The sequence below is a fragment of the Myxine glutinosa genome, chromosome 14, assembly GCF_964187855.1.
Source record: "Myxine glutinosa chromosome 14, kmMyxGlut1.1, whole genome shotgun sequence".
In the NCBI taxonomy this organism is placed as follows: Eukaryota; Metazoa; Chordata; class Myxini; order Myxiniformes; family Myxinidae; genus Myxine; species Myxine glutinosa.
The window spans coordinates 14,227,892-14,253,665 of NC_136274.1; the positions used below are offsets into that span (position 1 = coordinate 14,227,892).

A 25,774-nucleotide genomic window follows, 5' to 3' on the forward strand; every position below is an offset into this window, starting at 1 on the left:
TGACAGGCCCCGCACCCCCACCTCCGGGCCGACCTGGCGACCGGAATGAATCCCGGTGTCCCGATCCGAACCTTCAGAGCGGGCCGGCTGGGGAGTGACTGGCACCCCGTACCTTCACTTTCCGTCCCTGCGGTCCCAAATACCGGAACCACCCGAATACCACTTTATTCGACAAAATGAGGTGCGGCCTACATCTAGGCAAGACCATGGCCCGAACATGACCCCTTCACTCGACGCTACCTATCACAATATACCTCGCATAAATTCGTAGCATACCTTTTTCTTGTCGCAGTATACTTACGCTTCTCGACGCAGTGTGGAAACAACAATTAATATTAATGAAACAGATTCTAATTTGGAAGTAAAACGAAGGCGTGCACAATGAAACAAGATTTCCTCAGAATCGACCCTCGTGCCGGGGACGCGACGACGCCACTGCGCCCCAGCCTTAGAAAACCAACCCTATATAAGTCAATACCTCCAACGACACAGGTGCGCATTCGTGCCGCGTGACGTCATCGCGCTTTCACCTTAAAAGACTTATTTGATATAAGTTAATATTTGGAATAAGTCGGTCAATTTTTGCCCAATCTTCGCTAAATAAAGGTTGTCCTTACTTACCTAGTGGTGTTCCTATCCACCACAAGTAGCCCGGTGTAATAATCGAAAACTGATTCAAAATGGCCCCTCGCTACGATTTTCCACGATCACATTTTATTTTCACCACTTCAGATCGACCGAATCTCACGAAATAAAATACCCCACTCAATGCACTGATGTCATTTTTGCGGTAAAAGTGGAAACAGATTCTAATTTGGAAATAAAACGAAGGCGTGCACAATGAAACAAAATCTCTTCAGAATCCAAAGTCGTGCCGTGGAACGTGGTGACGTCACTGCGTTTACAGGCTTAAACGGCAATTTTATATAAGTTAATATTTTGAATAACTCGGTCAATACCAGTCCGATTTTCGCCAAATAAAGGTTCCCGTTGCCTACAGATACCCCTTTGAGAGAGAGAGAGAGAGAGAGAGGAGGGAGAGGAGAGAGAGGAGAGAGAGGAGAGAGAGGAGAGAGAGGAGAGAGAGGAGAGAGAGGAGAGAGAGGAGAGAGAGAGAGAGAGAGAGAGAGAGAGAGAGAGAGAGAGGTATGCATGCGAAGTTTGGGGTCGCTAGGTTTCGTGATCTTGGAATTATGGAGAAGCCGCAAACAAACACGCACGCACGCACGCACGCACACACACACACACACACACACACACACACACACACACCTTTTTTTATCATGGAAGATTAATTTTCTGTGGAAATCAAGCAATTCACACATTCATCACATCAAGAACATTTAGGATTTCATGGGTTAATAAAAGTACCAGCTCGTAACGTTGCATTATGACACTCCAGAGAAGAAATGGCTATGCGGTCTCTGCGTGATGCTGGTTTATGATGCATCGAGGGCGTAATAAATAGTTATGACCCTCATGACATTCATTAACCTCAGCACAATGGATCCCGGCATGAAAGCGACATTCACATTGGTAACGAAGATGGCGAGGACAAAGGAAAATGCAAAGGTCTTCATACTATGTGGAGCATCGCAAATTAAGGTGACCAGGATGACTGTGAAGGAAAATGCCCCGATCACAGCCCGTCCCATCTAACTGCCTTGGTATGTCGGAGTACAACCTGGGTCATGCAGACTCACAGGTTATCCATCATGGTCAAGATATAAAGTTCACTTGGACTGGAATTTTAGTCACAACCGATCTATTTGGTTGTGACATATGGTTCATGTCTTGAGCAACGTCAACCAGTGAATATTACAGACTTCACCTCTTTAAGCTTATTAAACATATTTTAGATTCAGCCAGTAAAGGCCCAGGCTGTGTGAAGGAACATACATCTCTGAGGATGTGTTGTTTGGAAAGACAGGAATTACAGCAAAAATTGGACAACAAGATGATACGAGTCATGGTATTTATAGATTTGTCTACATAATGTAAAGCAGCATGGTACAACTACAAAGTAGGGCCACAGGCACCACCAACAATAAAAAATACTGTCTTTACTGACAGGGCTATCTGATGTCATCGAGTGACCTTCAAATGGTGTCAAAGTAAAAAATAAAAAAAATAAAAAATAACGAGCGGAGTCGGTGGCGTGCCATCGCAAATCCCCAAGCTTCCAGCCGAAAGCAAGGTCGAAAGATGGCAAAAAGTACCACCAGGAATTACCCAACATCAAATTTTGAGAAAAAATATTTCTTTTTCCTGTTTTGACCTTTGCATCTCCAAGTCCCCACCCACTGTGGCACGAACTGGGGGTCAAATGTCAAAAAAAAATTGACTTTGGTGCACCCCTGGGGCCGGGGGCAAAAGTGACACTGCTCAAGTGACACAAGGGGCAGGAGGCAAAAGTGACACTGCTCTCACACTGGTGAATTTCTGCACAACTGTTTAGGAGGAGGTAGCGTGATGGACAGACAGACAAACAGAGCCGATTACAATATCCCCCATTTTTTTTTCTAAAAGTGTGGGAATAATAATTATATTTATTTCGTATAAATAATTATATTTATATGAATAATTATTCTATTCGTATATTCTATTCGAATAATTATTATACGAATAATTAATCATAATTATTCGAATAAAATTAATAATCATAAATAATTATATTTATTTAATAATAATTATATGATTATATCTAAATTATAATAATTATATTAATAAATTATATATATTTTAAATAATAATTATATTATAATAATAATTATATTTATATTTAATAATTATAATTATAAATAATAAAAATATTTCGTAACTCTTTCAGAGACTGAACATTTTTGCTTATAATGATGCTTTTTGACATCAATGTTTTGGAGTGATCTGAAGTATATAACAAATATTGCTGGACATGACACCAGGTGGAACATTTCACCATTCCTCGTGCAGAGCAAGTGCAGGTTCCTGGGAGGATCGTGCTCTGTTGACTTTAAGACACGGGTGGTGTTTCTGATAGTGGTTTGAATGAGTCTATCTGATCTGGGCTGGATTGTCGCCATTGTGATCCTCAAACTCATTCCTGACTGACCCAGCAGTATGGCCTGACAGGGTACCGCTGGGAGACGTTGCAAGGTTGTGGGAGAACATGTACACGCAGGTTGGGGGTCTTCATTTCAGGTTTAGGACATGTTAATACAACATGAGTTCCAGTAATGTAATTTCAATGAAGGGGAACATTAGGCCCATCAATCCTGCAGAATGGTCGCCAACCCAAAAGACAACCTGTGCCTCCATCCTTTTTAAATGCTGAGCATACGGCAAGAAACAGCACGTACCATTTCTAACATCTTTGACAAGATCCGCGTGGGTTTGGGTTCGAATCGCTAACCTCTCCAACCGAGAGCGGATGCGAAAACCATTGAACTAGAGACATCAGGCCTGCACACGCAGACCCACATGGGCACTCGTCTGTGAGTAAATCACGACCTGAAGTTGCATTTTTTTTGTTTTGCGCAATCAATGCAAAATTAACCCCGTTTAGGAACATTAAACTTAAAATGGAGGAGCAGTCAAATGCCGAAATAAATAACCGTGTATGCAGAAGAAAGAAATGGATTTCGCAAGGATTTAATGTCGGTGGCAGCACAAAACAGGAAACTACACGCTGGACCTATTTCACAATCATGTCGCCTGTGCTGATGCTGAGAAGGCACAGAGGCAGGAAAATGGATAATGGAAAATGGATTCTATCCCCTTTCACAGCCAAATCTTTCCACAGGCAGTTTGCAGATTATGATGCCATTAATAACAAAATACGGCAACAAATCCAATGGATCAGGAGAGTAACCATAAAATTTAACATGTGGAACATGCCCCACAATGGCAGCCTTTTACTTTAGCTTCTAAACTTTGACACTTTGGATTTATGACCAATAAACATGTTTTTCCGCATGGCAAAATAACCAACAGCGGTGTTTAAAGGAAGAAATAAATTTATTCTGAATGTTAACGTGACCGTGATCACAAGCCATGGTGGTATTGTTAAGTGCAGGAAAGATAACGTTGCCATAAACAACCGACATAACGGCATGAACTTACCAAAGTCTGAGTCTCTGGGCACGGATTCCTCCAGCCAATCGAATGGTTACGTCAAATATGTCTCCGGGATGAAGGGGCTTTGCCGGGAGAGCAACAGCGACACCGGCACCCAAACCAACCTCCGTCACGTCGGGAAGATTGGCACCACCAGAAGAATGGACCTGGAGAGAAAAACGACCTAGCCGCCGAAGCCGATCTCCAGGTGTGGCTCGAAATGACCGCACAAACTTCATCCGCTGACGCAGCTCACCAGGTGTGCAACGAGCCTCTGAGAAAAACAGCTCCACATCCTCGAGTGGTTCGCTCTTGCCGTAGTTGTCGAACCAGCCTGCAGGAAGTTCCAACTGAGCTAAACAAGCCTGAAGTGGACCTTCTGGTTTACAAGCAGCGCGTAATTCTTGCAGGCCGTGAAATGCATGGAGACGGGCACATGGATAACGCCCATCGCCTTGTCTTTCTGCATCAGGTGTGTCACGGTTGACTCTTTTATTGGGATTTTTGGTTGGTTTCCAAGCTGCATTGCTACTGTTATCCAATATTTTGGTTTTTGGATCATCTGAGAAATCTAATTCACCACCTGAAACCAAGGCTGACCTTAAAAAATCTACAATCATCTCTGGTGTCTCCATGTTTGTCCTCAATAAGCGGCTCTTAATCTTATTGTCAAACTGAAGCTCAGGAGTTTGTTTCACCTTGGGTAGTGAACTCGGACTTGCGGACCTGTTCCTCAACAACCGAGCCATTCTTAACTGTCCGTGTTCAGCTTGCCGGGCCACCCTTCTTCCGGTGTCAATCGTAGAAGGATGTGTGGTCATTCCCTTAGTTGTTCCATGTTGAAAGGTAGATCCATGCTTTTCATGTGATGAAGCTTCGGATTCCTCCCCAGACCAATGCGTGAAGACGACTCGCAATTGAGGACGCTCAGCAGATAAAACTGCCGGCCCTCCATAACCCCATGCGACCACAGCACGGAGTCCACCCGATGACTCATCCATATCAGGAATTGGCCAGTAGTCCCTCAATGGGCCACACAACACACGTAGACCCCTTTTAACACGTTGTCCAAGCAAAAGGAAGTCTCGGGTCTCTGTAACCGGTCTCCATTCAGAAGCCATCTGCCCACCTTTTTCCCAAAGCCTGCCACTGCCCGTCGAGGTCTTTTCTTCATCTCTGTTGCCCTGCGCAATGTCTGCAGCATCCCAATAATTTGTGGGAACATCACTGTTCTTATTGTCTTCAGAAGAACGAAGTGGCCGTGCCTCCAATGCCCACCAGTGACCTTCCCCAAAGGGCTCAAAGTGAAGTGGAAGCCCCAGAGATGGTTCATCTTGTGCCGTGTCAGTCTCTTCCTCACCTGAAAGAGAAAAGATATATGGTTATATGAAAGCTGTGATTTACTGTGGCAATGACTCAAGAACAAAATTTGTTTCACGAAAGGAAAACACGGTTGACCAAGTCGGTGGGCGGTCGTAATGAAACGCAAAAGTGTGAGTAATTCAGAGGGTACTGACACAAAATCAGAGTATGTGGAGTACAATAAAGCATCACGGTGACAGCAATATCGATACACCATATCACGTGATAAACAGTTTCTGTCAGAACGGATACCTTTACAATTGACCCAACAAATCAGACATCATTTACCTGACATATGTTCTGATTAAATTCCCTGGAAGGATTTACAAGCCAAAATATTGTTTTGCAGAAATAAACCTGCAAAATGTACGAACTACACACAAAATCGAAGAATAGAAAAGTAAAATGTAGACACACATTGAATGTGTCCGAGACATCGGTTATATCTTTCAAAATTGACAAATTGATAGATGTAAAGATTTACGAAGATTTCCTTCTTAGCATATACAGGTAATCTGTATTAGCTAAAGTATACTTAGGTGAGGCAAGATGTCCATGCCGAGAAAGATGGGTTGTATTTAAACCCCTCCGCACTCTGTTTTTTATCATTGTGTTACAACGCATCCTTGTTGGTTGTTCAATTCAGTGTAAACAAGAAAGAGCAAATCAGAGGTTGAAACACATATGGCACCCGAACCACATGACCAATGACGTCATTTATATTTATTTTTTCTCCACCAATTTATCCCTAGATGACGCTCAGCAAATTTCATCTTGATCGGATGAAGTTTTGTACATGTCGAATTATGACGTCATAATGGAGGAACTTATGACATCATCATTAACATATTTTATTCCCCATGCAGAGTTATTTACAATGAGCCATGTCTCAATTTTTTCTATGTAGTGCTTTCGGAGATATAGAGGTGCAAAGTTTTTGGGTTTTTCCAAGATGGCGGCCGAACCACGTGACCTATGATATCAAAATTATTTTAAACAAGACCGATATTCTCACAACGGCGTAGCCAGGCTTAGATCTGCTGGGGGGAGGATCTGCTGTCCCCCTGTCATGTGACGAGATCCTCAGCTCTGATCGGTAGATGTTTGTGAGGGACATACATACACACACCGGACGGACAGACAAACGCTGTTCTAGATGGCATTGCTCTACGAGCTACGCCATAAAAATCTAGAGGTGGGGTTGCACCTAAGGTGAAAATTTCCTGTCAATCGGACCAACGGTTGCAGAGCAAATCATATTTATTCTGTGCGGAAAAACAAACAGACAGACAAACAAACAGACAGACAAACAGACACAGACAGACTCAAACCCTTTCCTCTGGCGAGGGTAATAACATTTTTAAATTTGAATTTTCTCAGATACTTTCAGTCAGAAAGCTCTCTGGTGCTGATACTCGGGAAAATAAGGATGTAACCAGGACAGAGGAGGTTATACGGGGAGGGGGCAAGGTGCGGGGGAGTGTGCGGGTGTATTACTCCACTATATTCTATGCCAAGAAAACTCAACATACTCCTCTCTAGAGTTGGGCTGCTCTAAATGTTTGAGCTTTAATTTTCAAAGATGGACAACCTCCGATTCGGTCTTGCACTCTCGACCTTCCCACCACTGCCAAGCTCATCTGGAATGCACACCATCTTCAAGCAAGCCCATCCGAGTTTATTATTTATTTATTTTGTATACAGAATCGAGGATCGTGTAAGAGCGAACACATTGAACATGAAAACATGCACAGACACATAAAACATACAATGAAGGGACCGGGAGACAAGAGGGGGAGAGAGGGAAGCACACAAGCACAACAACAGAAGAAAACAAGGACGTCGGTAGATCTGTGGAAGGGGGAGGGCTGGGGGAGGAGGGAGCGGTACATGGTACAAAACACATGAACACTTCTCGGAATTTCAGGAAAGAAGTTGGGGATTGAAAGGGGTGGATTTGGGGTGTTTTAACGGGGGTAGAAAAGATCAAGGTTTTGGATGGGGGAAGATAAGAGATGGTGGTGAACAGCTGTTTTAAAGACTTGGAGGGAGGAGTGGGATTGAAGAGAGTGGGGGAGTTTGTTCCAGAGGCAGGGGAAAAGGGGAATGAAAGAGTGAAGGTGAGCAGAGAGCCGAGATTTTGGCAGTTTCACCAGAAGAGGGTTGGTGGCAGATCTTGTGCGACCTGTGGGAATATTTGGGGGACAGAGCACAGACAGAGCTGGGTGAGCTAGACCGGAGAGGAGTCGGTAGAAGACAGAAAGACCACCAACCTGCTCTGTCTACCTAAAGACCACCTCTGGTGAGAGAGAAAGGCCCTCAGATTGGGAGTTAAACTCCAAATCGAGTTAAATCACCTTCCTCCGCCATTTTCCTCATTTAAAAAAAAATTCACATCCATGGAAGTTCCCCTTGTTGTGCAATCCCACTCTTCCTTCCAGGGCCTCCACTTGAGTTGCACCGCCATGTGATCTACGATATAAGAGAGCCGTTGGTCTGTGTGTCACCATTTTTCTCAGAGATGGCTGAACGGATCTTCGTCAATTTTTCAGAGGTTCATCAGTGAGTGCCTGGGAGTGTCTTACGCAAAAAAAATAATAATAAAAAAATGTAGGTTGTTGTTTTTTTATTAAAAAGAAAAAATCGCTCTATAGTGCCGAAGCCTTTTTGATTAATGACAGTTATAATTATATACAAGTACACATTCTAATAAATAAATACAAAACAATCACCAGACATTTGAACACTAATAATAAAACAATTCGGGAAGCGGTCGAAGTTGGTAGTAAAGCTTCTTCTTATTCCTGCACGTCATCATACTTAACTCACCTGGTGTTGGTCTAATGGTTAGGGTGGTGGGCTTGGGATTCCATGGTTCTGCGTTCGAATCCCGTTGAATTAATGCCATGTGGGGGTTGACTCAGCCTGTTCATCCCTCTGAGATCGGCAAAATGAGTACCAGATAACTGGTTATAGAGAGGCATTGCATCAGCGGCAGCCACGCCCACAGAAAAATGATGCAACCAGCAGCCGCATGGCTGCACACAAATCCACCCACCAGCATATATTCAACGAAAAGGTAAAATGATGATTTGATATTTGTGATGGATTCTGATTTGGATGTAATTACTTTTCCATTATATTTTCCCTCATTTCAAATACTAGGGCATGCCCGTACTATATATAAGCTAGGACGTGCCCGTACGTGGGTGCCCGTTCCTAGCCAAAAAAAAAAAAAAAAAAAAAAATTTGTGTAGGGGTGTGTGTGTGTAAACATCCTAGGGCGTGCCCGTACGTGGGTGCAAAAAAACATGCGTGCAAACAACAACAACAAAAAAAAACTTTGAAACCACGTGGCAGTAACGACCACAGAACCCCCCCCCTCTATTTACATGAATGGTTTGGTCCATTCGCAACGACCACAGAACCCCCCACCCTCTATTTACATGAAATGGTTTGGTCCAAAGCGAACGGCTTGCGGTGTTTGGTAAAGAAATGTTAATGTTTCTTTTTCACTTGAGCAACGCCGGGTACTCCAGCTATAAACGCTTATATACTTTACTCGGGGTACAAATACAAATACAACTTTGTCTGGGGGGTAACATAGGGTATGTGGCCACGGCCTCATTTAGGGGTCTGGGAGGTGTAAATTCTCTATGTAAATGTGTACAGTGTGGCGCCACCTGGTGATGATGGCAGAGGGTATTACAATTTCCTTTTTTACCTGGGCAACACTGACGTTAAAGCACTCTTTGCACGGGTAAATGTTTCCCCCTTCCCCTGCTCCCCCCAAATCCCCCCCCCCCAAAACGGAGGGGCCTGTCAACCTCCCCCCCCCCCCCCCTCAAAGATGTATATGTAGTACATTTCTCCAGTCCCTCTCCCCTCTCCTCCCCCTCCCTTCCCCCCCCCCCCCCCCCACTCCCCTTCTCACCACTGCCTCTCCTCTCCCCCCCCCCCCCCTCCAACCTGCCCCCCGCCCCCAACTCTGGGTACTCCTGCTAGTATCATGTACATAAAACTCTTTTGAACCAACCACTCACCCACTGACCGAGTCATCGAAATATTTACTACACCACAGGTGGCTTAGAAAGCTGAAATTTTGCATACGGATGTAAATCGAAGCCAAGGTTCCAGGGTGAAAAATTAATCAAAAAACGGTCCGTAGAGGTCGGTAAACAAAACAAGTTGGCCCGTGGTCTCTCTCTGCATACGAAGGGCCACGTCACCGAAGACACTGGATGGTACATCACGTGATCTTGCACGGGCGTGATCGCTCATGGCTTTTTTCGGTTTATGGCAGTATGATCAGAGAAGTGCCTGCAGGTTTTGTCATTTGCACACACTGGTAAGAGGTCGTACACATTTATTGTATGCAGACGGTGTACAGACGGGGTACACTGGTAAATGTTACAGTGGTAGTATATTTATGTATTGCATGTTTTTCCATCTATCCAGTCAGACCTCTGCAATCTGCATCAGGCACTTTGGTTGTAACAAACATTCAAAACATATTCCACTAGAACATCACTCGGTAGAGAGCAAACCTCCACCAAGCTGAACAGTTTACGTTTTGTATCCACTGATAGGCCGGATCTGGATTCGGACTTGAACCAAAATCTCATCGGCTTGTTCTTGACACCCAACCAACGCATCCACCAAGTTTGGTCATAACTCGTCCATAACCTTTTAAAATATCATGTTGTATATCGGTTTTAGTCCGATCTCTCCAATGGTGAAGAATCACTTGAAAATTAAATAATTCTCGTATCCGAATCCATATTCACATCTTCACCAAAATTATATCGATTCATTCTTGTCAAACACCCAACCTGTCCACCAAGTTTCGTCCAAAACCGTCCACAACTTTTTGAGATATCCTGCTATATATCGTTTTTGGCCCGATCTCCCAATAGTGAAGAATCAAGTTTTGAAATAAAAAACTAAAATTCTTAAAAAATTAAAAATTAAACTTAAGAAAATTCAACTCGTCGGATCCGAATCCGGATCTTCACCAAAATCTAATAATTTCGTCCTTGTCACAACCACTACCTCTCCGCCAAGTTTCGTCCGAATCTGTCCACAACTTTTTGAAATATCTTGTTCACAGACAGACAAACAGACAAAGAGACAAACAGGCAGACAGGGGTGAAAAACATAACCATCCACCTTCGGTGGCGGAGGTAATCGATGAATATCCTCCCTTTATTCATTCACAATCCACCTTATTTTGAAAAAGCCAGATATAAAGGAAGGTTCATTTGTCCCAGACAAAGAGGAGTGCAGACATAATGGCCCGAGGTTCAAAAATTGCTGAATTACGGATGAGATTGCGAAAAAAAGATCATTTGATTACTCCTGTGCTTTTGCATTGCCATCGTGGTCAAATATACAACACAGGGAAGCTGCCGAAGGAATTAGGGGGAGACAATCAGCTCCGTGACGCTTCTTGGGTCCGCTCCCTTGGAAGATTCAGAGGAAGATGCTCGGAAGGACAGAATTTCGCTTTTTGGAAATTTAATGGATGCTTCACAGCGGCATTTTGTTTACCCAGTTCACAGCACACGTGACTTCACCTCCAACTGTGACCTTTTAAAATCTCGGTCTTTAAGAGAGACTTAAAGACCTGCGAAAGGTCTGCAGAAGCCACCTGGGAGGCAAAGTTGGAGGCAAAGTGGTGTGTGCATGACATTTAATGTCTTGTTGCCTTCAGATCGAAGGGCCATTTATGGTTTATTATCACGCTTGAGCACAATTCCATCTCCGAGTACAGCAGAGACAGCGTGCATCGTGCAGAGGACGACCATTGTTGCTCACGTATCATGCAGAAAAAGCTGATATGGGACGTGATGTATGTCTTCCTGCTTCACCAAGCTAGTGGGTTTGATGGACTTCTGCGTATATAAATTGAAGCTGAAGAAGAAGAAGAACCACCTTTAGAGGCCATTTTTCCCTGCAGAGCGGGGGCTGGCCTTTTTCGGGCACCATGGACTTTTCCGGGCACCGTGGTCTTTTTCGGGAACCGTGGTCTTTTTCGGGCACCGTGGTCTTTTTCGGGCACCGTGGTCTTTTTCGGGCACCGTGGTCTTTTTCGGGCACCGTGGTCTTTTTCGGGCACCGTGGTCTTTTTCGGGCACCGTGGTCTTTTTCGGGCACCGTGGTCTTTTTCGGGCACCGTGGTATTTTTCGGGCACCGTGGTATTTTTCGGGCACCGTGGTCTTTTTCCGGCACAGTGGTCTTTTTCGGGCACCGTGGTCTTTTTCGGGCACCGTGGTCTTTTTCGGGCACCGTGGTCTTTTTCGGGCACCGTGGTCTTTTTCGGGCACCGTGGTATTTTTCGGGCACCGTGGTATTTTTCGGGCACCGTGGTATTTTTCGGGCACCGTGGTATTTTTCGGGCACCGTGGTATTTTTCGGGCACCGTGGCCTTTTTCGGGCACCGTGGTCTTTTTCGGGCTCCGTGGTCTTTTTCGAGCACCGTGGTCTTTTTCGGGCACCGTGGTCTTTTTCGGGCACCGTGGTCTTTTTCGGGCACCGTGGTCTTTTTCGGGCACAGTGGTCTTTTTCGGGCACTGTGGTCTTTTTCGGGCACCGTGGTCTTTTTCGGGCACCGTGGTATTTTTCGGGCACCGTGGTATTTTTCGGGCACCGTGGTCTTTTTCGGGCACCGTGGTCTTTTTCGGGCACCGTGGTCTTTTTCGGGCACCGTGGTCTTTTTCGGGCACCGTGGTCTTTTTCGGGCACCGTGGTCTTTTTCGGGCACAGTGGTCTTTTTCGGGCACCGTGGTCTTTTTCGGGCACCGTGGTCTTTTTCGGGCACCGTGGTATTTTTCGGGCACCGTGGTATTTTTCGGGCACCGTGGTCTTTTTCGGGCACCGTGGTCTTTTTCGGGCACCGTGGTATTTTTCGGGCACCGTGGTCTTTTTCGGGCACCGTGGTCTTTTTCGGGCACAGTGGTCTTTTTCGGGCACAGTGGTCTTTTTCGGGCACCGTGGTCTTTTTCGGGCACCGTGGTCTTTTTCGGGCACCGTGGTATTTTTCGGGCACCGTGGTATTTTTCGGGCACCGTGGTATTTTTCGGGCACCGTGGTCTTTTTCCGGCACTATCTAGTTGCAGGTGTGTTAACCAGAGTGCTCAGGAAATGTACAGTACACAAGAATACAATTAGGTAGCCAGGTGTAATCAGCAAGATCCACAAAATGTACGATACATTTTTGACTGTGATGTACCGTTATCTGTTACAGAGCGTCGGTGCTGTCGAAGCAGTTTCTTGGCAAGGATACACCTATACCAGGTGGTTTGCCATTGTATTTCCATCAGCAGTAAGGGCAGGAATTTGGAATTTGTTCAGGATAGCGGTCTAGCTCGCTTACTCCGAGGAATGGCACACACATTGATGAATTGCTCTGCCTGTGAAACCCCAGGATGACAGTTTATAACTGCTGGGTTATAACTGTCATCCTGGGGGTATACAGAACTATAACTGCGTTATGTATCCAAAAGGTGATTGAACTTTGTCGGAAAGGCATAATCATATCAATCTTTATCAAAAAGAGAAAATCCTCACCCAAATCATGCAGGACTCGGACTCAGATTGCCAAGACTCAACAAGTTTGGTGTGTTCAAGGTGTTTCGCGCTAAATTTTTCATAATTTAAGGGCTCCTAGAAATAAGGAGCTTTCATTTGTCTAAGTCAGAATAATTACACAACTAGAGCTTCCAGGGAAGCAGAACTCAACTGAACTGACTGGACAACTTTAAAGTAGGTCAGTTGTCTGTACGAGATTTGACTTAAATGAAAAGCCAACAACCTTGTGTAATAATTTTAAGGTCCTTGTATCCTTGTGTGGTAAGAGTCGTACACACCAAGTTTGATCAAAATCCATAAATATTTGTGGACGTTAAAGTCTTAACGTCGTTTCTGAGCTGAAAACAATATGGCGGCCTATGGCGGCCATTTTGTGACAGATCTGGTTGACTTGCGATAGCAACCTACCTTGTGTGGTAAGAGTCTCACACACCAAGTTTGATCAAAATCCATAAATATTTGTGGACGTTAAAGTCTTAACGTCGTTTCTGAGCTGAAAACAATATGGCGGCCCATGGCGGCCATTTTGTGACAGATCGGGTTGACATGCGATAGCAACCTACCTTGTGTGGTAAGAGTCTCACACACCAAGTTTGATCAAAATCCATAAATATTTGTGGACGTTAAAGTCTTAACGTCGTTTCTGAGCTGAAAACAATATGGCGGCCTATGGCGGCCATTTTGTGACAGATCTGGTTGACTTGCGATAGCAACCTACCTTGTGTGGTAAGAGTCTCACACACCAAGTTTGATCAAAATCCATAAATATTTGTGGACGTTAAAGTCAACGTCGTTTCTGAGCTGAAAACAATATGGCGGCCTATGGCGGCCATTTTGTGACGGATCGGGTTGGAATGCAATAGCAACCTACCTTGTGTGGCGAGGGTTAAACATTCTAAGTTTGATCAAAATCTGTTAATATTTGTGGACGCTAGAGTGTTAACGTCGTTTTCATGACCAAAAACAAAATGGTCGCCTAATTCCGCCATTTTTCAACGGATCGGGCTGAAATGTAATACCAACCTGGTCCTTGGGGTAAGGATGCTGCATGTCAAGTTTGGTCAGAATCGGTTGATATTTGTGGACGCTGGAGTGTTAACGTCGAAAAGTTAACGGACGACAGACAACAGACGACGACGACGACGGACCCCGGAGGGTTCAGTATGTGATGAACTCAACTGGACGGTGGTCCAGTTGAGTTGGACCCAGACCCTGTAATGCCACCGATTGTGTTGGACAGAAAGGAAACCGAGAAGTTCGAGGTGGTGAGTAAAATGGCAAAAGGGTAAAAACAAAATCGGTGCAAGTTTGGTTTGATTCAAAGAGGCGACGTGGCGAATATTCGGAAGAGAGCGCTTTGTATTTTGCAGTCACTGCAACCTCAAGGCGTCTCATCAATATGATGGATTAGATGGAGCACGTGTATGGCACCGGTGCTGGTCTCCATATGTGACAACATCAGGAATTCTTAAGTAAAACATCCAGTGGTTTGCTTCACACAATGGGAATGAGTTGTGTGTTTGAGAGATAATTAAATCAATGATCCTCCCCAGGAGAGATAGGACACATTTCACAATGATAATAGTGCAATGAATGGATTTATATCTTCAGCTGTTCTGCGTGAATCATAATTTGTTTGGAATGCATCAGCTGTCCTCACGTGGACTAAAAATGGGGGAAAAACGGGTTTCTTTCCTCCAATATTTCCCTCTGCCACCAAAGGTGGATGGAGGTTGAGTTGTCACCCCTGTCTGTCTGTCTGTCTGTCTGTCTGTTTGGAAACAGGATATCTCAAAAAGTTGTGGATGGGTTCGGACGAAACTTGGGGGATAGGTTGGGTGTGTGACAAGGACTAATCGATTCGATTTTGGTGAAGATCCGAATATAGATTTGAATGTGAGAATTTTTATGCCTCCATCGACGAAGACAGCGGAGGCATTATGTTTTCAGGTTGTCCGTCCATCCGTCCGTCCGTGATAGGTTTTCGTTGCCACGATAACTTGAGAACGGCAAAAGAGATCTTAGTCAAACTTGGCAGAGGTATGTATAATGAGGTAAAGATGAACTGATTCGATTTTGGGGAAAAGAGGTCAAAGGTCAAAGGTCAAATCTGTAATGGGTCTATAACTTGAGAACAGCTGAAGTGATCTAATTCAAACTTGGCACAGGTATGTATAATGTTGTAAAGATTAAGTGATTCGATTTTGGGGTCATTGTTCAAAGGTCAAAGTCTGTAATGGGTATATTAGTTGAGAACAGCTGGAGTGATCCAATTCAAACTTAGTACAGGTACGTATAATATTGTAGAGATTAAGTGATTAGATGTTGGGGTCAAAGGTCAAATCTGTAATTGGTCTATAACTTGAGAACGGATGAAGTGATCTAATTCAAACTTGGTACAGGTATGTATAATATTGTGAAGATAAAGTGATTAAATGTTGGGGTCAAATGTCAAAGGTGAAATCTGTAATAGGTCTATAACTTGAGAACGGATGAAATGATCTAATTCAAACTTGGTACAGGTATGTATAATGATGTAAAGATTAAGTGATTCGATTTTGGGGTCAAAGGTTAAATCTGTAATAGGTCTATAACTTGAGAACGGCTGAAATGATCTAATTAAAACTTGGTACAGGTATGTATAATGATGTAAAGATCAAGTGATTCGATTTTGGGGTCAAAGGTGAAATCTGTAATAGGTCTATAACTTGAGAACGGCTGAAATGATCTCATTCAAACTTGGTACAGGTATGTATAATGATGTAAAGATTAAGTGATTCGATTTTGGGGTCAAAGGTTAAATCTGTAATAGGTCTATAACTTGAGAACGGATGAAGTGATCTAATTCAAACTTAGTACAGGTATGTATAATGATGTAAAGATTAAGTGATTAAATGTTGGGGTCAACGGTCAAAGGTGAAATCTGTAATAGGTCTATAACTTGAGAACAGCTGAAGTGATCTAATTCAAATTTGGTTCGGGTATGTATAATGATGTAAAGATTAAATAATTAGAATTTGGGGTCAAGAGGTCAAAGGTCAAAGTCTGTTTTAGGTCTGTAATTCGAGAATGGCTGAAGTGATCTAATTCAAACTTGGTACAGGTATGTATAATGTTGTAAATATTAACTGATTAGATTTTGCGGGTCCCGAGGTCAAAGGCCAAAGGTCAGATGTTATGTCAGGTAAAAATGTGAGAACTTGTGAACAGCTGAAGGGATTTAAATTAAAACCTGGTACAGGGATGTATAATGATGTAAACATGAACTGATTAAATTTAGGAGTCAATAGGTCAAAGGTCAGAGGTCATGTCTGGTAAAAATGTGCTAATTGGGCACAGTTGAATGGATTTAAATCAAACTTGATACAGGTATTTTAATGTTGTAATAATGTGGTCGGAGGCATATCAGTCAGCATTGTGACGTAGAAGAGTGCCGTTCTATTTAATACCTAAGTGATTTTTCACCATTGAGTGATAGGGCTAAAACCGATACATAGCACGATATTTCAAAAAGTTATGGATGACATGACAAAAACAGGTGGATGAATTGGTTAGGAGACAAGAACAAGCCCATTAGATTTTGGTTCAGGTTCAAATCCAGATCTGACCTTTCAATAGGATGCAAAACGTGAACGGGTCAGCCTGGCGGAGGTATGCTCTCTACCGAGTACTGTTCTAGTTCAAATCGGTTGTTCACCAATACCTCATGGATTCACCAAAGAACACCATTCCTACTGTGAAGCATGGTTGTGGCAGTATCATGTTATGGGGATGTTTCTCATCAGCAGGGACTGGGGCACTTCTCAGGATAGAAGGGCAAATGGATGGAGCAAAATACAGAAAAATCCCAGAGGAAAACCTGCTGCCCTCTGCAAGAAAGCTGAAATTGGGACGGAAGTTCACTTGGGACAATGACCAGAGGGACCTGGGGCAAAGCTGAAATTGGGACAATGACCTGAAGAACATAGTCAAAGCTCCACTGGAGCGGCAAAGGAAAAAAAAGATAAATGTTCTTGAGTGGCCTAGTCAGAGCCCCGACCTAAATCCAATCGAAAAACTGTGGCATGACTTGAAGATTGCTGTCCAGCAACGTTCCCCACACAACTTGACCGAGCTTGAACAGTTTTGTACAGGAGAATGGGCAAATATTGCCCAATCATGGTGGGCAAAGTTGGTAGAGGCCTATCCCAATAGACTCATAGCTGCAATTGCAGTCAAAGGTGCTTCCACCAGGTATTAACTCAGGTGAGGACACTTATTCAACCAATATATTCAAGTTTTGTATTTTTAATTAAATTCCTGAGATTTGTAGAATTTGTTTTGCATTTGGAAATTGTGGGTTGCAATGTGAAAATAAAGGTGGGAAAAAGTCTGATTCAATGCAATTTAATTCCAGGTGCACTAAGCGAAATTTGCATTTATGTTTATTTAAATTATACAATGGACTACAAAATGTAAATGTTTCATGATATTTGTTATATTATATCACCTTTATCTATTAATATTGTTGAAATGAAGATCAAATAGCTGTATGTTGAAAAAGTCAAAACTTTACATGGGGTGTACTTACTTTTTCACGTGACTGTGTATATATATATATATATATATATATATATATATATATATATATATATATATATATATATATATATATATATATATATATATATATATATATATATATATATATATATATATACGAGTATATATATACGAATATATACAGTATATATATATATATATATACAGTATATATATATATATATATATATATATATATATATATATATATATATATATATATATATATACAGTATCCGCGGGCCGTAACAATATATATATATATATATATATATATATATATATATATATATATATATATATATATATATATATATATATATATATATATATATATATCCATCTCATATGTAGAGTTACACCGGACAGTTTTTATATACAAGGGCACCAGACTCCGCCGATCGCAATGCACCTCCTGTTTTTGGTTTGCATTGGCAGGAACGATGGCCTGGATGGCAGACAGGCTGTTCGTTCTTTGCGGATTATGTGGTTTCTGCCGTGTGAGACCGGTGCTCACCATTAAAGCGAGGAGGTGCCTTTTTGCATTTAATAGACGAGTTTGGTCCTCATTGGTTAGATTTTTCGCAGTGTGCCGCCCTGTGGCGAAGCATAAAACTGCATGCAAATCTGACCTGGCAGGAGTAATTCCCTGCCAGTGGATTAAGGGGTCTCACTCCTATTAAGAGGAGTGGTCCCACCTGTATGACCATGCATTGTGGCCCTTTGGGGGGCATGATGCATGCGTTTGAATGACCATGCGCTTCCCCCTCGGGGTTGAGGCGCATGTGTATTGTTTTGGGGACAGCCTTGTTGACGATGTGCCTTGACCATGGGGTCAAGGTGCACGTCCAAGGCTGTTCAAATGTTTGAATTTTTACCTTTTTTCTTTGTAAAAAAGGCAGGGCTTCCCTGTGGCCCCCAATACAGGTGCAAATCGTACCTGACAGGAGTAATGCCCTGTCAGTGGATTAAGGGGTCTTACTCCTATTGAGAGGAGTGGTCCCAATTGAATGACCATGCATTGTGGCCCCTCGGGGGCATGATGCATGCGTTTGAATGACCATGCGCTTCCCCCTTGGGGTTGAGGCGCATGTGTATTGTTATTGGGACAGCCTTGTTGACGTTGTGCCTTGACCATGGGGTCAAGGTGCACGTTCGAGGCTGTTCAAATGTTTGACTTTTTACCTTTTTTCACAAGCAAAAAAGGCAGGCCTTAGCTGTGGCCCCAAAACAGCGAAATAAGCCCTCGTCGGGACGGCATGGTGTTGAAGTCATGGGGACTCACTCCTATGGAGGAGGGTTCCAATTGTAAGGTGGACGTCCAAAGCTGTTTAAATGCTTGATTTTTTGACCTTTTCTTTAATAAAAAAAGGCACCTTCAAAAGAGGCAAATAAGCCTAAAATCGAGATTGGCGGCTGTTTGATGTCTGACTATTTGATGGTCTGCGTATATTCTTGCATATATATTTTGCAAGGTCTAAACGCTATTTCAGAGTGTGTTGTGTTCTTTGTCGATATACTGTACATGTAAGGTCAAACAGGATTTGAGAATTATTCAGGTCGAGTTTCCATAGTGTCCTGTGGGTGTGGTTTTCATTCTTTCCTCCCTCCACATTTTATCATGGAGTATGGTTGGTATCATCCTATATAATGGATTACCATCACGACATCTTTTGTCGTTGCTCCATCACAATCCCACAACACAAGTATAACGTCAAAAGATGTCATTATGGTAATGTAAAAGAGGATTGTGGTGGCATTCCTACCCTTTTTTTTTTTTTTTTTGAGATTTCATCCCTCTATGTTTTTACATATTATTTTGAACGTTCTTTTCTTGTAGTTACTAGGCATGCCTACCCATCGATTGACTGACAGATTTAATCAAAAGCCAGGACCTTGGTCTTCACAAACATATTGCATGCCTATCTGTGAACCTCAATGAAGAGGTCCAATGAAGTGAAACACGCAAAAAGGATTATTTTTTAAATAACACATAGTTGTTGCCATGGTTGTGGTTGTTTGTGTGCTACTTCTGTTTAATCTTGGAAATTTTTCTATTGCTTCGAAAAGTATTACTATATATAATTTTGTGTGATCCTCCTGTGACCTCCTAAAGGCTTGCTGCTGTCACAGAATAATACATAGTTTAGGTTAGGGTTAGGGTTAGGGTTAGGGTGACCTCCTAACTTCAGGTATAATATATTTACAAAATATACTTACATAATATAATATACTTACACAATAAGTATATTAAAAGTGTGCAAAATTTCAAGATGATTGGATCTGTGGTCTGGAAGCTAGAATTGGAACCGTTATATTAAGCTCGCATTGCCGAATCTTCTTCCTCAAATCCAGAGAGCGAGGGCCTTTTAAAGCAGGCACCTTTATGATTAAACGGACACACATTTTTCTTCCAAGTAATTCTATTGTTAGCTTTCCAATCAAGTAAAATGATTATTTTACTTCGGCAGAGGCAACGCTGAGCTGTAACTCAGAGTATGGTACATCAACAACAACAACAACAACAACATGCATTTTAAGGCCATTTTCCCTGCTAGAGCGGGGGTTAGCCTTGCGGTCCCCATGACAATCTTCTCCATTTTGCCCTATTTTCTGCAACTCTCCTTGTTAACCTCCTTGCCCGCATTTCTTCTTCCACCATCTTTAGCCAAGTCTTTCTCAGACTTCCACATCCTCTACTTCCTTCTACATTCATTTCCATCACTCTTCTCAACCAGTCACTTTCATCCTTCCTCAACACATGACCAAACCATCTCAACCTGTTCCTCTTCACAGCATCAATCACAGGCTCTATTCCCATCATCTTTCGCAATTCATCATTTGTCTTCCTCTCTCTCAACGATACTCCGCACATCCACCGAACCATTCGCATTTCCACCCTTTCCAGCCTTCGTTGCTGCTCGACGAATATGTACATAGAGTATGGTACATCGGTCATATATAATTACTAGTACAATATGCTTACACATTGTAAGCAATAACGAACCATGCTTCGTACATAGGCACATAATAAATAGAAGCCTTATTATGATTATAGGCAAGCATCACAATTTCCTGCTAGATACTAAGAGTTTTTTTATGGACGTGTTTACGATCGTTTACGTAAATTTTCATTTATGGATACTTTCCAACAGTTCTGTTATTTTACCCGGTCTAACGGCTTTGATGTCCGTCGGGTCGGCACACAATATTTCAGCTTTCTACGACACCCGGAAGGTACCGAACATTAATATCACATTATCAGTCAGTGAGTGAGTGATTAGAATGAGCTATATATATTGTATATATGTAAGAGACACGATTGAATGATATGAAGAGATTGTTTGAGACACAAGGCATCATCAAAGAAGGAGAAAAAGACATAAAATGTCATAGCCCCCATGGTTTTAGTAATTTCACTGTACGGAGTTTTAAGGCCACCAGTCGGCCATCTTTGGTCAGATTACAAAGCAAAATCTTTTCCATATGTATACTATCATATATTGTCTGTCTTTTTGCCAAGTTTGAACAAAATCGGACCATGCATGTTCAAGAAATAGTTGGGGACACGCTTAAGTAACAAAATGGCCACCAGTCGGCCATCTTGGATCTGATCGAAAAATATAGTTTTTATATCACTGGATCTGATCACACCCATTTTAGGTGCAAGTCTACCGCTTTTTGTATACTTCAACAGCCGAATGTGTTTATTGCCCAATAATAGTGAAAAATACCACTTTGAAAAAATGATATATTTAATCGAAGTTGTGACAAGTTTATTCCGGTAAAATTCACCAGGAAAACATAATTATTCTGCTTAATTTTCCATAAAAGAGTCTTGAAATGTACAATTTTTAGGTCAATATTATAAAATTTCCCTACCCAGGGAGGGGGAACACCCCATTCCCAGATACTTCCCCCATTCCCAAGCCCTCCCAACCTCCCCTCTCCCCTCCCAGACCCTCTCCCCCTTGCAAAGCAGATCCTTTCCATGCAACCACTTTTTCTTCTCTCAAAGTTTGCAGCTATGCAACGGATATGCCTCCACCCACATTATAAGTCAACCCACTGTTACGTGTGATCTCAATTAAAGGTCACATGAAAAATTAAAGGTCACCGAGAGAAAGCGCAAAAGAGAAAAGACAGATAAGTCTAAGAAAGACAAGTTCAGATGCTTCTAACTCGAATTATGGTATGAAAAATGATTTTCAAAGGGCACTCGACCTTAGGCCTTTAATCTTCCGAACCCAAAATCGAATCACTTCATCTCTGCTTCATAATACACCCTTGTAAAAAGTTTCATAAGCAAAAAAATCCCTTCAGCGGTTCACAAGTTATTGTGGTAACGAAATCATTATGCATGGACACATGAATGGACAACCTGAAAACGCAATGCCTCCTGCATCCTCAGCAGCAGAGGCAAATATGAAAGGAGCGAGCTTCTTTGCTTCGTAATCTGCCGATTGCACGTTCAAGTACAAACCCAACTGGCAACGCCAATGGCAGACCACCCTGTGTATAACATTGCCCACACCAGCTGCTTCGGCAGCTTTCATCTCCCTCATGGGCTAGGACTTGGACCTGCCACGGGACAGATAACCGATGATGACGGACAAGACGTCCAGGTTCCGGATATTTTGAACAGATGTCGTTGTTTGTCCTGTGAGAGAATTCATCTTGTGGGGGTTTTTTTGTGCATGCATCTGAAAAACGCAAAACATATCCTTGAGAATTTCACCCAGGAGTTGATACTGTGACTTTAACATGTCAAACAACGACACAAGGTAGTTAATGATCGCATTTTCAGCTTTATACAAATGGGCATTGAAAGTTTGTAAAAAGAATTAAAATTTTGTAAAAAATGTTTTAAATTTTGTAAAATGTTGTAAATATATTTGTAAGCTTTGTAAAATTTTGTAAAAAATATTTTCAAAATTTACAATTTTATAGAATTTGGTAAAAACACTCCATTGGGTGGATTACTGGCGGCTAGCCTGCACTTTCTATGTGATTCTTTCATTTGCAGCAAGTGGATGTTAGGAGAAACAACGGTTGCCATCTCGAAGAGAAACACCAGGTTGACGGTTTGTATCTGGACCGAGATTCAAACCCAGTCTAGACAACTCAAAGATGAATGCACCAAGAATGAATGCTCCAAGCTATCCTGCCAGCCCAGCATGCAGCGGAGCATCCAACACAATCCATCCCGCTCATACTGTTCACACCACCAACGCAAACCAACATCCATCTCCTGTCTCAGCAGGGTCCTGTGGTTATAGCCTTTACTCTCTACAGCGAGTCCTGCATCAAGTAACCCACCATGGTCAGACGACGCCTCACAGTCGCACAGCGCACACCACAAGGAATGTGGGAAAAAGTTTGTTTTTCTTGAAAAACAAAAAGAGAGAAATTCATCCACAATCTCTTAAACACAGAACAAACAATGAGTGCCATAAATTCAGAACAATAATCTACCATATAAAAGACAATGTCAGTTTGTGTTGTGTTTGTACAGATGTCTGTCCCCTTCATAAGGGTAGGTTTTAAAGGCCAATCTTTTAACACGAATGTGTGTTCACTACGATCTATTATTGAGGATAAAACAAACTCGAAAAACATTTTCCATAAAAGAGTAATTTTGCCTCTTATATTGGAATTGTAGACGGTGGTTTGCAAACCAAGCCTCAAGGGCGGTGTACAGAAACGTTTTTTAAATAACAATAAATACAAGGTGCAGGGGGGTAAAATTCACTGCACATGATGTGCAACGCACACAGAGTAAAAGGAGTGTTCATTTTGGTCTGTATGATGTCTAATAAATAAAAAAGATATAAGCACACCTGACACTAGGCCGAGGCTTCAAATTTTGGCACACTCACGAGGCTGCACCATTAAATAAACTGCTCTAACCCATCATTTTTGACGGGCTTTATACTAATATTTAATAAAATACAAATCCCCAAGTAGGTAGTTTCCAAGTGGTGGATTCAGAAAAAAAAAAGTATCGGCCAACATGTTTATTTTTGTGTACAAATTCTAGTCTCGTGTGAGAGCCAACACATAAAATATAACCAGAAAACATAAAACATAATAAAGGGAGGGAGCGGGAGACAAGGGGGATGGGGAGGGGGGGGGGGGGGAGAGGGAAGCACACAAGCACAACAACAGCAGAGAACAGGGACATCGGTAGATCTGTGGAAGGCGGAGGGCTGGGGGATGAGGGGGAGGGTTAAGGGCGAGCGTACATGCTATTTTAAAAAATGGACACTACTAGGATTCTCAGGAGAGAAAAGGGGATTTGAAAAAGGTGGATTTGGAGTGTATTAACGGGGGTAGAAAAGATGAAGGTTTTGGATGGGGGAAGATAAGAGATGGTGGTGATCAGCTGTTTTAAAGACCTGGAGGGAGGAGTGGGATTGAAGAGAGTGGGGGGAGTTTGTTCCAGAGGCGGGAGAAAAAAGAGGAATGAAGGAGTGAAGGTGAGCAGAGAGTCTTGATTTTGGCAGATTCACCAGAAGAGGGTTACTGGCAGATCTTGTGTGTCCTGCAGAAATATTTGCGGGACAGGACACAGACAGAGCAGCGGGAGAAAGACCCGAGAGGAGTTGGTAGAAGACAGAAAGACCACCTACCTGTCTGCAGTGAGAGAGTGAGAGTCCCTCAGAATCACCTTCATCACGGGAGATTCCAATGATTCTAAAATCCTTGGTTTCAACAGCGTGAAGCCGAGCTCGGTGTGAGGCAGGAGCACCAGCCCAGAGGGGGGAACAGTATTCCATTGAGCTGCGGATGAATGCTTGAATATCTCAGAAGCCCTGAGGTATTTGCAAAAAAGTGATATCAAATGAGTCAAAGCATACACCAAATTTTGACCCAATTAACAGGGAAAGTCCTGCAATTAAATCCATCGATTGGGAATGAATTACTAACTAGATTATCGAGTTTATAGGGCCTATTCAATTCTTGCTTTGCGTTTGAGCATGATCTACGTTTGTTTTGTTTGTGAACTTTGAATAGCAGGTGTGACGGCAATAATACAAAGCCGATGGGTCAAACAGAACAGTCCAGAGATAAAACTTCTGCTAACTCCGCCTTCGGAGCATGTGGCAAATTTGATTGGTTGACGTATGGCACAAGGCTTTGTCCAAGTACTGTTAAATACGGTTAAACTGAAGGTTATTGGTCGTGCAAACATCGAAATTTGTGATATACATTGTTCAAACATATAGTTCAATTGAATAGAATAAAAAATTTAAAGGTTGTAGGAAAAAAAAAAAGATTTATTCAAAGGTTTACCACCATTGATGCACTGTCTTTTACACCACCTTATTTAACACGTATATTAGTTCTTCATGCCTGTTGTTTGTGTCCTTTATGACGTCCCAAAAATAGTAACTTTCCTATTTGGAATGATTTTCAATTTTGTTTGACTGCCAGACTGACAAACAGACTGGATCAATTGCTTTTCCGGGCATACGCATGCGCGATCAGGAAGATACTCCGTACAATTTACCAAATTCAGCGCCAAAGTACTGCCAACCCGCAGGTTTGTTTTCCGATTCAGTTCGGATTCGTGTTCCACAGTGCTCTAAATATAAGATTGAATGGAAATTAAGGACTTTCTCCATTATAGAAAAATACTGATGTACAGGACAGACAGGCAAAGTGAACCAATTAATTAATTCCGCTTTGTGTATATGTGTGTCCGGTAAAATAGAATTAGATGAAAATGCATCAATGCATGTGCATCCACCTGCATTAGATGCCCAACCCCTGCTACGTTTGATGTCAATGGTCATATGATAAATTAAAAGTGGGATTAGAAAGGAAGTTAGGAGAAAAGAGAGATAAAATGTATTCAGTTCATCAATGTAATAAAGTTCACATTTGTACCAAGTTTGGTTGATATCTCTTCAAGAGAATCAAGAATCAACCCTCGCCCCACACCCCCCGCCTTCCCATGCCTCCTCCCCCAAGCCCTCTCCCTCCCACAGATCTCCCGACGTCCCTGTTCTCTGCTGTTGTACTTGTGTGCTTCCCTCTCTCTCCCCATCTTGTCTCCCGCTCCCTTTATTGTATGTTTTGTGTGTCCGTTTGCTGTTGTTTTTTTTTTGTGATTGATGTTCGCTCTTACACAAGCCTCGA

At 42.5% G+C, this 25,774-nt stretch overlaps 1 protein-coding gene across 1 annotated transcript in view; it reads right to left on the reverse strand.

Moving 5' to 3' along the window:
• Positions 1 to 25,774, reverse strand: part of LOC137416836 (transmembrane protein 132E) — a 624,957-nt gene that overhangs the window by 334,865 nt on the left and 264,318 nt on the right. Inside the window, exon 3 of the mRNA XM_078768122.1 lies at positions 4,102 to 5,455. Within this exon, the coding sequence (XP_078624248.1) occupies positions 4,102 to 5,455 (1,354 nt within the window). The remainder of the gene's footprint in view (positions 1 to 4,101; positions 5,456 to 25,774) is intronic.